Here is a 15958-nt window from a genome sequence, read left to right as displayed (position 1 = left end):
AGGAGCAGAATAGCATTGTTGAATGTGCTCCTTTGAGCATTCCTCTTTATTTTAGAAGTGAAGAGGAAGAACATTTGGCCTCTGTATGGAGTAAGGCTCCTAGAATTCCAGTGGAAACGTTGATCTTAATATGATACGCATACTCTGAAGTGAAAAGTAGCTGTTGTAAATTCTGTGCATGCCAGAATATCAATCCAGTAAAACATTAAATTCAGACCTTAAATACAGTTATGTGGACATTGAACACTCTTTTACTTCAAAAAGAAACCTGGTCAAAACATTATACAGTTACTTTAAAAGGGAAATGGCCAACGAGAAGTCAATAGTGCAGAGACTGAGGAGACCACTGGAGAAGCAACTGGGGCCAGAAAACCTAAGCGCAATCAGACAACTTGAAGTACTTCCTGTGAGAATTTGAAGTTCATCTACGGAAGCCTGGAGAGAAAGAAAGGGATGGCTGATCTGCTGGGTATATGGGAGGGGCAGGGATGAAATGCCCATAAAACTGAGCCTAGCCTAGTGATGTCCTATACGTGGCAAACTGGGCAAGCACTAAGGCAGAGCTCAGCTGCATGAGGCCTAGTAAGGTCCTGCCCATGGTAAAGAAAAGCAAGTAGCATTGGGCACAGCACATACTTGCAGAGAAGCATCCCTTCTACCTAATATATACATTTCATCCAGGACACAAAAAAAAAACACTAGGCTTGTAAGATTGTAAGATCAGCTATACTATCAGCAAAACAAGAAAGAATAAGGTGCATTTAAAAGCTTGAAACAAGGAACATACATGGGAAAATAAGATGGCGTTATGGGGTATGGTCAAAACCAGAAAATACATTATGGACAAATTGGAGGGTGAAATCATTGGGACAAAAATATGGTATATAGTAAGAAAAATATTAGTAATTTTCCCTCAGTTGCAATGCTCTGTTCACTGACAAGGTAGGTTGCATCAACTAGTCCCCCATCGGCTGAAGGCCATGGCTAGTGTATGCCAGAAGGTTATTTCATCAATCTCTTCCTTGTAATCCAGCGTCCCCCATCAGCTGAAGGCCATGGCTAGTATATGCCGGAAGGTTATTTCATTAATCTCTTCCTTGTAATTCAATGAAATCACTGAATCAGAGGGGTTGGCACTACCAGTCCAAGAAGGATTCCGTAGAATGTCCAGAAGCACTTGAAAGTGAAGCCTCCAGGACTAAGAAGTCACATATGGAACAACATAATTTCCAGGGAAGGTTCCAAATTGCTGTGTTCTCCAGCAGACACCTGAGAAAGGGAAAGATGGATGACTTACACATTCCGGAAATATACTATATACTGTCAGGATCTTTTATTCCAGTCCAGTGTCACTTACCTACATACCACCCATCCTCACACTGCTGTGTCACAGTCACCACATCCCCTGCCAGCAACTGCAGCTCATCCGAGTTATTAGGAGAGAAAGGAAATACTGTCCGGTACCTAAAAACAGCAAGAAATTATATTTCTTGAGTAACATCTTCAGTAACATAATCCTACATACATGATTGGTACCACTGTAAAATCTTGAAAGGGACAACAATCCCTGATCTTTAAATTTTACTAACACTTCAACTGTAAAGATTTGGTTACAAAAGGCTATCAGAAGTAGTCTGTGGTATTGCCTGTGGTCTCCATGCAGGTGATTACTGACTTGCCATGCATTCTTCTGCACTTTGCTCTGTGTAGAGTCGGTCATCTTAGTATTGGAGAAGATTTTACTACCTCTTGCCATCGGTGGCGACAGGTTGTCTTGTTTGTCGCCCTTCCCAAATATACAGTACCAGGTGCCACTGCTCTGAACTGATGACTGCTAATCTGATGTGGGTTAAGTTCATAAGTAGCAGGAGAGGTGCAGAAAGCACAGATCCACAGTACAGATGAAGCAAAAACAAGGAGATCCTTGCACTGCAAATGCTCAAACACACCTTCCCCTCCAGCAAGAAGAAAAGTAAGCAGCACAGTAGTGACATCACTAAATCTCACTCCAAACCCATGACTAGTAGTCACAGGCATGCTTAGCTGATCTCACACTGCAGATTTACAGCTACGAGTCTTGTCACAGGAATGGACTGCTATTTTTTTAGGAGAAATTAAAGGCCAAAAGGTACATTTTCAGCCTACTGTTTAGGCACAACTGCCATTTCTGTATGTTTTCTATAGGATAGTAGATCTGCACTTTTTAAGTTCAGGACCACACAGGCTTTGTTTTAGCAGAAGCTGCATCCTATTAATTATATATTTATACCTGTAGCATTACCCCTGGAGGAGCTGCTGGTTGTTTTGGGTGGCACATTTACCTTCTGGCTCCCCCCAATTCCTAGGGGTGGATGATGCGTATTGCATTTGGTAGAAGTAAAGGAATGTCCCAGCCGGGTAAAAACAAAAAAACTTGTGGTGAGGAAAGTAAAGTTGAAGAAGAAGAGAGAACAGCAGATTCAGGCGTGATGATAGGGAAACAGTCCTGCTCCCAAGCATAACACTTCTCTGCGCCACTTCTGCCTGAGTGGGTCTAGTGTACCCGGACAGGCCTCTCTCACTGACCTGGCAGCCGGAGTATCACTCGGACAATTATAGGATAAAGCCTCTGCCACAGACCCTCCTTGGTGAACTTGAACTTGAGGAAAAGTCTCTGCCACAGACCCTCCTCGGTGAGCCTCAGAAAGATACCTCTGCCACAGGCCCTTTCTGGATTGTAATCACGGAGATATCCCTCCTTAGATGAATTACGCCTGAATCTCCTTCAACTTGTCGCCCAGGTACCGACTGACAGGTGATCAATCCCTCTGTGTCCAGCTACCTTGATCCCTGGTGGTTTGTTGAGGCCCTTTTGGATCGCCAGCTTCTCAATGGCGCTCCTCAGACAGACTCCCCACCGAACACTCACTGGGTCCCCGTCGCTGTTTAGATGCTCCGGGCCAACATGGTCCCGGAACCAGGAACACCGCGTGGCACGCACGCCCCGGCCAGGTAGGCCATATCGCCGGGGCGCCATGATGTGGTCACCCTAAAGGTGGGTGCAACACTCTCGAAGAAGACCCAGAACTCCACTGCTACCACCTGCAGCACCGGGGCTCGAAGAACACCCCAGCACAATAGAATAGCCACCGGCAAAGCCCATCTGAGACAGAGACCCCTGTTTTGCACTTAAAAATCTGGATCAGAGTTTAACTACACTCTGATCTACCTCTAAATTTAACTAGCCACGGTACCATAAAGTACACAGGCGCTACATACCATTTATAGAGTATTAAAGCGAGCCAGTTAAAAGCTGACGTTTAGCCATAAAAATAAAATATTCTATGTAGATTTATTGAGTTAACTTACCTGTAATGAAGGTTGTACCATGTCATGCAGGCAGCTGGATCTTGTAGAAAACCTTACTGCAGGGATGCCCTGTAATCTTCCTGTCGCTAAACTTCCTGTGCTACAAGGTTAATTGCTTTGGGTCTTCTGTGAAGCTGCTGTGAAAAAGTTCCCGAACTCACCCTCTTCTCCCACTTCCTCCATTGAGAAACATTCTTTTTTTCACTGCTTTTATTGCCTGTAACACAATCTATGAATGATGGAGAGTCTGAGAAGTCACAATATTCTCTCTCCCATTTACAGATCGAGTTTTAAACAGGTAACAGCAGGAAGGGGTTCATCATGTGGAAATTTTTCACAGCAACTTCAGAGAAGACCCAAAGTTCCAAGAAAGGAAGAGGACAGTCCACCCCTGCACAGAAGGTTTTGACTGGTTCCAACTGTTTGCACAATATGGGAAATACTTAATTACAGTTAAGTTAGGTCACAAAAGAGATAGAGAATGTGTTTTTTTTAATAGCTCAGCTTTAATTGTACCAAACTAGCAATATAAGTGCAAAGCAAGCCCCCGAAGCTGACTGCCGATACATCTTTTTGATTTCAGTGAGAACCCAGGGCATTCATAGAGAGTACTGTATGTGTAAACACTCCCAATTACCTGCTGCCAACTTCCAATGCCTTGGTGTGCAACTCTGAAGTCAAGACAAAACGTATTTCAAACTTGAGTTAGGCGTCACAGGTGTAGTTGCACATTATATGTACTATAATAAGTGACCCTGCAGCCAACTGGGCCAACAGCTCTCTCAAAAACAGAAACAGGGTAGGATACCAACCGCACATAACAGGTCCCCAATATACTGGTTCCTGTGCTGGACATCAAAGTTTGAGCCTATATTAGTGGTATCAAGCAACTGTCCGAGGGTCAGATATATGTTCCAGGGTGTACACCTATGTGATACCACTAATATAGGCTCAAACTTTGATGTCCAGCACAGGAACCAGTATATTGGGGACCTGTTATGTACGGATGGTATCCTACCCTGTTTCTGTTTTTGAGAGAGCTGTTGTCCCAGTTGGCTGAAGGGTCACTTATTATAGTACAGATAATGTGCAATTACACCTGTGACGCCTAATTCAAGTTTGAAATACGTTTTGTCTTGACTTCAGAGTCAGTGCACGATTCCTTGTCGGTTGTATCATACCGCCTGCTATACGTGCCCTTTGGATGCATCCATCGAGAGACCATCTGTTATATAACCACTTGTTCTCTGTTACACACTTTTCTACAAAATCCTTGTCATCGTCCTGAAGAAGCCTCACGGCGAAACGTGCGTCGGCGACTTCTAAGGATTTTGTGTACAGTGGTCATTTCTTGCATTTGTATTTTATTATTATGTGCTTTTGTATATTATACTGATGACATTAAAAGGTTATTTTTAAATATACTTCCTTGGCCTCAAAGTCCGACCATCAATATCTACTTGTAGTTATTGTTCTTCTTCTACTATATATATGGATGCGGCCCATGTGAGTGCCACCCCTTTTGTATTCCAACTTTCCCCTCTTTCCCTTTCTCTTCCTCTAGCCCTCCATTCTTCTCTCTCTCTATCCCCAATCCTTTTTTCATTTAGCATAGGCTGCAATGTAACATCTAAAGATTGAACTTAGTGTGCTCCCCTACCAATCAAGTGTCCTATTATGCCCTTGTTTGCTAAACGACAAATTTGTAGTTTGTAGCTAGACCTAAACACAAAACTATTTAGCCCAAAATTGAAGAATCTCAAAAAAAAGTCTCCTCACCCAAAGGGATTTTAAAGAGCTAACAAGTATGATGGATATTCCCCATCATTTATATGTCTTGGGTTCTAACACAACTTACATAGTCCCCTGGAGCTTCTGCAGTTTATTGGATGCAGGTGCCTTGACAACACATGGTTTTTCTCTGAGTGTGACACCATCGGAGACCTGATAAGGAAAATAATTTAATTGGTTTGAATATACTGTTTATGTAGTGAAGCCGTTTCAAAATGATCACTGGAGTTTTTCTACATCCTGGCACACGTAGTGGCAGACTCAGGCACCCAGCCATGCCTGGCCATCCATGTCCTCCATCGTTTGCCTGCAAGGGGACAGTGTACTAAATGCTTGTTTTTAAAAGATTGTAGTAGAACAGAAAAAAAATAAATGCAAGAACATTTTTACAAGGGAGTTGTTCAGCCTCAGACGTCAAGCAGGAAGGTTTTTTTTTTTTTTTTTTTTTTTAGAATCTATCTGTTTCACCCTAGAAGCCAAGGAACATGTATGCATAATTATGTTGTATTTACACCAGGGATCAACACAATCTAAAACCTTCCAGCAGGGCTGGACTGGGACAAAAATTTGGCCCTGGACTTCATCCAGACTGGCCCACTTTGACAGGTCTCTCCCATGGCGGCCGAACAACTCCCGCATCCCTCCCCCGGCCTCCCAAGCTCCCTCTCCCCCTTCACTAGCCACTAGCCGTTCTACTTTATTAGAGTAGAACGGCTGGTACTGGTACTCTTATAGGCAGTACCAGTGGGGAAGCCAGACATTATTTCACCCGGGGCAAAAAATCTGTTTGGTGCCCCCCTTATGGGAAAAGATTAGGCAGAAGTGAGAAACTCCCAGGCCATAGCTGTTGAGTCAGCTGTCTGTCCCCTCCCCCATGTTCCTCTGTCGTCCCCCCTGCTCCTCTGGTCCTCCCCCTGCTTCTTTGTCCCCCCAGGTGGGCGCTGCAGGGAGGGAGAGAAGGTGAGCACTGCAGGAAGGGAGAGACAGAGGGGCGGAGGGGGGCGGCGGTCCGCTGTCACTGAAACCGGCCCACTGAGCCATCGGCCCACCGGGAAACTCCCTGTAGTCCCAATGGCCAGTCCAACCCTGCCTTCCAGTAATGAACACCAGCATGCCCTAACATATAGACATACTCTAGTAGTTATCACAAAACGGCTGTCATATTAACCATTTGTGCTGAGAAAAGTTGTTTTTAAAGCTGAACTCTGGGCACAAAACTTTTCATTTAAAAACACTACACAATAAGTATAAATCCTCTTTAGGTGCACCAATTGCCTTTATTACCTTGTAAAATCAGTGATGACATCATCATTGTGCTGCATATAACCTGTGCTGAGAGCAGAGCTGTGGGAGGGACCCCTAGCAGGTCCATCCACTACAGGCTGCATGCAGAAAACTACAGGAAGGGGCGGATACTAGACCAGTCACCCTGCTCAGAAGAGAGCAGCAGCGCCCAGTCTTTATTATAGGAAGCCCCTACACAAAGATAAAGTCTTCACACTGGATTACTGCACAGATATGGAAGAAATATATAAGTAACTCAAGTAGGAATTCACATGCCTATTTAGACAATGTTAGCTTATCCCGGAGTTCAACTGTAAGTATTTAAAGCAAATGTATAGTCAAAACTTTTTATGGTTTTGGAATTAACAGAATTGCTATCAAGTTTTTATTGTGGTCTGTGTCCCTGCTAGAAAGATTCACTATATAAACCTTCACTGTTCTATTCAAACTTTGGCTTGGTTCACACCTATGCAGCTTGCATTTGATCCTTTTCTGCAGTGCTTTTTGCTGGGTGTTTTGCTTTTTTGAACACACGATTTTACCGCAAATTTCGTTTTTCATTTTTTATTCTATTTTCTTTTCAACCAATTTGTTGTTCAGTAGATTAAAAAACACATGAATTGTGGCAAAATCGTGGCAAAAACACACTATGGGCTAGATTCAGGTAGGGTGGCGCATTTGTGCGGCGTAGCGTATCGTATTTACGTTACGCCGCCGTTAATCAGAGAGGCAAGTGCTGTATTCACAAAGCACTTGCCTCCTAAGTTACGGCGGTGTAGCGTAAATGGGGCCGGCGTAAGCGCGCCTAATTCAAATGAGAATGAGGGGGGCGTGTATTATGTAAATGTGTGGTGACCCGACGTGATTGACGTTTTTTACGAACGGCGCATGAGCCGTCCGTGTACATATCCCAGTATGCATTGCTCCAAAGTACGCCGCAAGGACGTATTGGTTTCGACGTGCACGTAAATTACCTCCAGCCCCATTCAGGGACGACTTACGCAAACAACGTAAAATGTTCAAATTTCGACGCGGGAACGATGGCCATACTTAACATTGGCTACGCCACCTAGGGGGCAGCTTTATCTTTACGCGGCGTATCTCTTACAGAAACGGCATATCTTTACTGCGACGGGCAAGAGTACGTTCGTGAATCGGCGTATCTAGCATTTACATATTCTACGTCAAAAGCAACGGAAGCGCCACCTAGCGGCCAGCGGAAAAATTGCACCCTAAGATACGACGGCGCAGGCCGTCGTATCCTAGCTAGGTTTAAGTGCATCTCAGTTTGAGCATACACTTAAACTTACGACGGGCTTAGATTCGGAGTTACGTCGGCGTATCTACCGCCGGCTTAATTCTTTGTGAATCTAGCCCTATATGCTTTTCTGCAGCTTCTCCATTGAAGTCTATTGAACTAAAAAAGCAAAAAAAACACCAATTTGCATTTAAAAAAAAGTCCTTGACTCTTTCCAAAAATGCAATGGTCAAAAAAGCATTCATGTGAACGTGTCCTATATGAAAACATGTTAAATGAACTGCAGTGCGTTTCTGCAAAACACACCAAAAAAAGCATAGAAAACCAATTTTTCTGATCCTAACAGGCCTGAATGGACAATTTCCAGGCGTCAAGCACTGGCACATGGAGCAGGGAGGAACTTGCTAAGGCTGGATTCACACCTATGCATTTTGTAGATTTACACTACCGAACGTGTTTCATAGGAAACCATGTTAAATGAACTGTAGTGCAAATATGCAAAAAGCACTAAAACTGCATATATGTGAATCCAGCCTAAGTCCTGTAAAAGATTCAACTTTTATAAAGTCAAAACTGGGGAGTCTCCGGGTGTTTTGGCTGAAAGCAGCAAAGAGCACGGGTTAGGCAAATAGGGGCAACCTCATGTCTGTAGTTCCAAAACGTGTTACTGTGCCCCGTATGGGCAAGTACGGGTACACTTTTTATCATGGACAGTTTTCTTGCAAAGTAATACCTTTACAGTTGGCTTAGTTGTTTTACAAACTACCTTTCTATGAAACCAATCAGATTATTTCCTTTCAGCCATATAGCACTTGATCAATGACCTTGAGAGTCTGGTCCTCCCCTCAGTCTATGTCTAAGTTGAGAGTCAGTGTGTTAGATGTTGTTAGTACTGACCTGCACTATAGGCTTTGTACCTTTCATTGCCTTAACTTGAGGGATCTCCTTCTTTTTCTCCAAAGGCCCATCTTTGATCTGCACATAGTTTGCTGGAAACAGACCAAGACGTGGAGAACCTTCAACTCGCCCTTCAAACCACCTACCATCCACCCTGCGAGTTATGGAGACAAGCTGACCCTGTCACAGAGACAACAAAAGAGGCACATTGACACACATACAAGGACCAACACAGTTAGGGGGATCTGAGCGGGTACAGCACATGCAGGGATTGGACTGATCACAGACTGAATACAGTATTATTTGGACATGAGCACACAAACAAATACATACTTTTATTTTTATTGTGTTAAAATGGGATATAGAGAGATACAAGTTCAATGGTAAGCATGAGAAGTACAGCCACTTTGGGGATGTCATTCCACAGTTTAGTCGTTTGAGCATTACATCTTGCACAGTGGTGCAATCATGCATAACGAATGATCGCCTCAAGCAGGTCTTGGAGGAAACTAATGGATAGGATACCCGGGGGTATGAGGGAAGGATTAAGGGTGGGATAAGGGTAGGGTGACCAGACATCCCCAGATTGAGGACACTGTCCCAGGACCAAGTCTGTCCCCAGTTTTGGCCCCGGGTTGGATTTGAACAGGGACAATTTCAAAGACAGTCAGTGCAAAATAATAATAATAAAAAAATCTGAATACCCCCCCCCCCCCCCCGCTCCTCCTAGCTTAGGGGGTGTATTTTTTTCCATTATCTGTGCCCCTTTCTGATGATCATGTGCTGGTCATATCGGAGGGAATATTTCTTCAGTTTCGGGTGCATGCCCATTCAGCTCCGCTTGCATGTTCTTCTGCCTTGGCTCAAGTCCCGGCAAGTCTCCTTGCCTTCCCTGGCGGAGTGATCTTCCTCCGCTCCCCACCCAGTAGTAGCCGTGGCCTGGAGAGTAAGACTTGAGAGGCTGTGAGGCGGGCGGCGGCAATGGGCAGAGAGTCGCTGATTGCCGCCATTACTATCCGTCCCCGGATTTCATTTAAAAAATCTGGTCACCTTAGATAAGAGACATGGATAAGGGGCAGAGGAGCTAATAAAAGCACCTCCCTGAGGAGCAGGAATAGGGTTGCCACCTTCTTCTTCAAGCCAAACTCGAACTCTTTTTGCGGCACAGGGCATTTTTTTTTTGCAGTAAACACTATAGGACTATAAAAGACCTGGGACACATTTGGGTGCCCCAAAGAAAGTAGTAATGTAGCGCACAGAGTGTGCCAGTGGGTGTGGCCAAATTGGTCTTGCTGACATCATCACCCCACACTTCAGTGATGCCAAACCTGCCCCCAAACAGCCACCCACAGATCTGTGTATGACGGTTACTTGGGGAGCCACAGCCCGGTCTGAATAATGTGTCCGGGTGTCAGGTGGACTGAAACCCGGACGCATGATTCAAAACCCGAATTGTCCGGGTGAATCCTGGACAGGTGGCAACCCTAAGCAGGAGAGTACAGAGAGGTTGAAGCCCATCAAATTATGTGTAGTAGTTGTTTTTTATTATTCTGAGTATCTAAAGGCCAACTATGGAGGGAGCCAGGTAAATCAGAAAGTTTTGTCTTGATGGTTAGGAGACATGGTATAGTACAAATCCTGATTTCTAGAGAACAGATATCCACTGAAACAGGTTAGCTTACATGAGCAAAGCGTATGTGATTGTGTATATCAGTGAATCGCATCAGACACAAGAGGCAAGAGGCAACAGCCTGCTATAAAAGCAATAGACAAACAGTTGAAAAAATGTCACGTTCATACAGACCTCTAATGTATCAGGTTTTTATACATCTGCTAAATTGATGCTCCCTTCCATGAACCTAAAGGGAAGAAAAATCTGGGCTGTGTGCAAAACTGGTTTCCTTTTACTGGCTAGGGGTGAAGCACTTTGACGGGGTCTGGGTAAGGTGATGGAGGGGCTAGCATGAGAAACTCTTTCTGTCTGCTGTTATGTGTAATTATGTTTAGGACATTAAACAGCGATCTCTGGGACTGATGTGATTGTCTCGGTGCATTCTGCAATATTATATTACACGGTATAATAGTGGAGTGCTGGGAAGAAAAGGGAGTGTAGGTACTCAGGAGGTTGAACTACGCAATTAAAAATGTATTACTCTGGATTAAGAATCTAGAAAAACAAGTTGGGTGTCTGAACTTTGTTTCATACGTAGAGGTGTGTTTGGCAGCACAGTTTCTCTGTACGCATCTGAACAGAGTCTCACCATTGCTTTTTTATGTACATGGAGATGAGGCCAAACCTATAACAACAAGCCTGATATGTACTCTATCAGAGTCTCCCGTGCTACCACACAAATTGTGAACCAAATTCTATAATCAATATAAATGATTGCTGCAGCTGTTGTCATGTGTGTCCACACCAAAAAATGCAAGAAATTTAAATAAAACTCCACGCAAACAAAACTAGTCCTATACATAGCATATAAATCAAATGCGTGAAAAGATACGTGTGACAAAAAAAAATACTATCTGAATATCTTCCATCCCAAACGATAAAGTGCCAAGTCCAAAATACAGTGTAGCACCCACTTATATGCAAATGATAATAAGTAATGAAAAAATGAATAGTGAAAAAAAAGCATATATATTAATAGTCCACCTCCTTTTTCTTCCATCTTAATTTGAGTCCATAAAAAATGAAACGTGCACCAGTGAATATTCTAAATGAATACTCACCACAGGGTGCTTTTTCCAGTTCCAAACAGGCTGCTTACCTCAGATTTTGACCTATTGAAAATTAGGTCAATATGCGCTTTGCCCTTTATAAACACTTTGTCTCCATGCAAACTTTTCATCTGTGACTTTCTCCACATTGCAACACCTTTCCTCCAAAAGTAGCTCAAAAGAACAAAAATAACCTCATTGCGCAATATATCAGCTTACCAGATCAATTTGTTAAAACAAAGGGTTAAAATCTTACTCACAAAATTACTGCACTTCATCAAGTGCACATAGAAACGATGTCACTTTCTGACGTCATCCGGCCAAGCCCTTGATGCGTTTCGTCATCCAGTCATGACTGCAATCATTTCTATGTGCACTGGATAAAAGTTCAAAAGTGATTTAATGTATTGCATTGTATTTGTATTGTATTTTCGGACAAAAACTATACTGATTAAACGAATAACATGGTATCGTACGAGAAAAATTTACGAGTTTGTCCCTTTGGATAATTTTGGATGAGTTGTCGTGATCGGCTTTCGAAAGCTATGTACTAATAATCAGATTTTTGTACGATCACTTTGAAAGTGGTATTTTTCATTGATCTTCTGATCATGTGTACTAGGTTTAACATTGGTAATCAGGACAGTTAGAAAGATTGAATCTTCCTAATAGAGACCTCCAAGCAGTAGAACGCAAAGGAACTCATCGGAAAAGACACATCATTTTCCTCGACGAGTTCCTTGTTAGGCTTGTCGAGAAACTTGACAAGTTTGCTTTGCGTACACACGGTCAAGACCAAATCTCCTCGTTCTCAAACGTGGTAACGTACAACACATACAATGGCAGGGGAAGTTCGATTCCACTGGCACAACCCTTGGGGCTGCTTTTGCTAATCTCATGTTACTGCGTGTTAAGTAAAAGTTTGGTAAGAGACAATTTGCACTTTTCAGACTGTTACAGCGTGACAAATGTGCTATCTCCATTGCAACCGCTACTTTTACCGAAGGTGCGCTCCCGTCTCATACTTTATTCTGAGCATGTGCAGGTTTCTTAGCATACACACGATCATGTTTCTCGTCGAAAACCAGCCCGACGAGGAAATTGAGACTCCCGTTGAGTAAAAAGAGAACTTGTTCTCTTTTTTCCTCGTTGAGTTCCGGGAAAGTTTCCTCGATGAAAAACATACACACGACCGGTTTCCTCGGCAAAAAAGCTCTCCCACCAAGTTTCTTGATGGATTCTGTCGAGGAAAACGGTTGTGTGTATGAGGCCATACTTTTCAGAGACTGGAAGATGCAATTTCAGACTTTCCTTAATGACATTAACCTAATATTGACCATGTGACCATATGAGGGCATAACATACATTGTGCCCTAGTTAGAATGACTGTGGTTCTGCCGAGATGTGATTACTGTATCTTTATGTCCTAATTTTATTCGATTAGCCACTTCTTGTACACTGTGCGTCAAACTAGAGAATGGGAGTGTTTCTTTATTAAACAAAATGTCAAAAATGTAATGGCTCATTGAAAACCACTCTGGCATGGAGTGTATTGATTCATTGACCTATGTTATACTAAAGACAGTTAAGCACATACAACACATAATTCACTGTGCAAACAGAGGTCAGTACAAAGTATTCTTCTATTCTATTCCTTTCAGTTCAATCAGAGTGTGCAGACTAGATTGTGCCATTGCACTTGGAAAGCCATAGAACTTTAATAAACATTTAGTTATGTAATGTATGTTTGTACTTTAGTAATATGTTTCTGAGTCATAGCTAACAATACCAAACACATTTGGTGATGGTTATGGTGATTAAACACCATATTCACCAATATTTCAGTAACGGGTTATCATACAGTCATATTTGTACATCTCTATGCAAAAGCAGGCTCCATGGGCTTATACCCAGGAGTACACCCTAGGATGTCTACACAGCTGTAATAGGAGACCACGCTGCTCCTTGCAAATGTGAATGATAATACCCTTTCCCACAAATGTACCTACTATCCCCTGGGTGGACGCACCTAGTCCACCTAACTTCTTCCCACAATTTGACTATATTTAGAAAGCCCATACTCAGTTTTATCAAACTATGCTTGTTTCTGAAACTGGAACTATAGCACAGTAGACAGGTAAATTGTGAACTCTAAACTTTTTTCAGATATCACATGATTAATACGTTGCCTTTTTTTGTCAGAGGTGTTATCTTTGAATTGTGTACTCCACCAACCTTGAGCCTTTAGAGCAGTCGTCTCCAAACTGTGGTCCGCAGGGCCAGGTGCGGCCCTTTGCTTGCTGTTATCAGGCCCACGGGCACTATTCCTCCCAATGATACAAGCCATTATTCTTCCAACTGACACCAACAATGTAACACCATTCTTTCACTGATAACAATGGGGCATTATTTCTACCACTGACATCAACGAATGGGCACTATTACCCCCACTCACACTAACAATGGGGCACCATTCCTTTTACTGACGATAAGTCATTATTTCTCTCATTGAAACCACCCATAGGGCATATCACTGATACAGAGGGGCACTATTCCTACCACTAATAATAATGATGGAGTATTACGGGGCATTATGTAATATGTTTTAATCCCACTAACCACCGAGTCTGAAGCTGGCCATAGATGCATTGTTTTTGTTTTTTGATCAGCCATCGGGCTGATAAAAAAAAAAATGAACAAATGGACACACCCACCAAAGCTGGGTGGATGATGAAATCCTCCTGCTGTGCTATTATATTCTGACAGCAAAATGATTAGTCAAATGCGCTGACCTAGTGAAAATGTTCTGATACTCACAGTTAAAGAAAAGCCGATCATTAGATCAACTTCTCTCAAGCAGGTGCAGCCATAGATGGATCGAAAATTGGCCGGTCAAAGCTGAACCGGATTATTTTGGATCCATCTATTGCCAGGTTAAGACATTGTTTACTCCCACAAACCCTGGGGCATTTTTATTTATTTTTTTATCAATACATTTTTATTGGGTTTATCAATTTACAACACTTGAGGTAGTTGCATTCAATATACAACTTAAGTAGTATAATCACCTTGTACAGGCAAACATTTAACAGAAAAAGAATACGGTACTCGGCGACCTATGCCAGCCTACCCCAATTGGGTACAAACTGTAGGACTGGGAGGTCACCAAAATGATCTTCGGAGACCCTTGCTTAGAGGAAGAAGAGAAGACCGTGTAATACTTGTTTTATAGAATAGCTTTTGAAAACTCTCAGAAGTTCCTGTAGTTCATACCCCCCCTTAAACACTGCCAATATAACAGAGTGGGCACAATTTATTTGTGCACACCTGTCATTGGTTTGCCTTTGCCCTCCCCCTCTTCTTTTGTATGGGTAAGTGTGCTGGGCTAATTCTGTATTGGCCTAAGTTCACTCCCCCTTTATTCATTTGGGTGCACCTGTGGCAGGTCATTCCTGCCCAATCGTGTACAAGGAACCTGGCCAGGTGACTTGGGGCCTTGGTATATAAAGAGGCCTTGGCTGGTGGTTGGACTTTTGGCTGGACAATTTGAGCAAGAAGAGCTACCCAACCCCCCAGGCCGTCGAAAGCACTTTATGTGGTTCGCCACCTTTGTATCAAAGGGTGACTTGATTATGAATTGAAAGTTACGTTTATTCGAGTCGTTATGGCCAGGCATTATCTTTTTGTCACATGAGAATATAATGGATTTATTTTGTATTTGCCAAATGGTCTGATTTTGAAACCAATAAAAGTGCTGCAGCCAATTTAGCCCAATTTCTGTATTTTCATTAGTTAAATATGGTTGTATTTGGTATGTTTTTTGGGTCATTTGTGCAAAGTGTAATCCCATGGATTTACCCACAAATGTGCATGGGGTAATCTGATTTAAATGGTGTAGACTTCCACAACCAGGTAGGATCAGAAGACCATACCACAGAATTAAATTGTCTGTATTCAGATACAAAGTAACATACAACTTGCAGATAAATTGCTTGGATCTAAGCATAGACTTTAGTCTAGTTCAGGGGTCTCCAAACTTTCTGAGCAAATGGCCAATTTACTGTCCTTCAGACTTTGAGGGGCTGGTCTCTGGCCAGTGGGCAAAGACAATGCCCTTGTATCAATGGCAGTAAAGAATGCCCCATCAGTGGGAGGAATATTTCCCCATTGTTGGTATTAGGGGGAAGGAATAATGCCCCATCATAAATGTCGTGGGAAGAAAAGGGCCCTGCAGTTGGTGTCAGTGGGAGGAATAGCGCCCCATCATTGGTGTCAGTGGGAAAAATAGTGCCCCGTAATTGAGGTCAGTGGTAGTAATAGTACCCTTTTGGAGTCAGTGACAGGAATTATGCATTGTATCAATGGGAGAAATAGTGTCCCAAGGGCCTGATAAAGGCAAGCAAAGGGCCACAGTTTGGAGACCACTGGTCTAGTTGGTATAGGCACCCACTCCAAGACTATTACCATTTCCAGATAAGCCAGTCAAAGTGTCTGGAACTGACTGCATAGTGCCCCAAAGCAGTAAGCATTATCATACATTATCAATATATTATCATATATAGTAAGTCCAATGTCCACCTCCTTATGGTAAAGAGGATTCAAATCATATAATGAAGTATCAGCACAGAAGTGCCAAGTCCAAACTCAGCATTCACATGA

General features: G+C 42.9%; 1 protein-coding gene across 1 annotated transcript in view; it reads right to left on the bottom strand.

The window, feature by feature from the left end:
- Nucleotides 1-231: 231 nt before the first annotated feature.
- Nucleotides 232-15958, bottom strand: part of SORBS3 (sorbin and SH3 domain containing 3) — a 66424-nt gene continuing 50697 nt past the window's right edge. Inside the window, exons 13-16 of the mRNA XM_040346163.1 lie at nucleotides 8579-8758; nucleotides 5207-5292; nucleotides 1358-1464; nucleotides 232-1269 (exon numbers count right to left, since the gene is read on the bottom strand). Coding sequence (XP_040202097.1) covers nucleotides 1199-1269; nucleotides 1358-1464; nucleotides 5207-5292; nucleotides 8579-8758 — 444 coding nt within the window. The 3' untranslated portion in view covers nucleotides 232-1198. The remainder of the gene's footprint in view (nucleotides 1270-1357; nucleotides 1465-5206; nucleotides 5293-8578; nucleotides 8759-15958) is intronic.

Source organism: Rana temporaria, chromosome 3 (genome assembly GCF_905171775.1).
Source record: "Rana temporaria chromosome 3, aRanTem1.1, whole genome shotgun sequence".
NCBI classification, from domain to species: domain Eukaryota; kingdom Metazoa; phylum Chordata; class Amphibia; order Anura; family Ranidae; genus Rana; species Rana temporaria.
The sequence above is the reverse complement of the archived record's forward strand: the minus strand, read 5'-3'. Positions and strand labels throughout refer to the sequence as shown.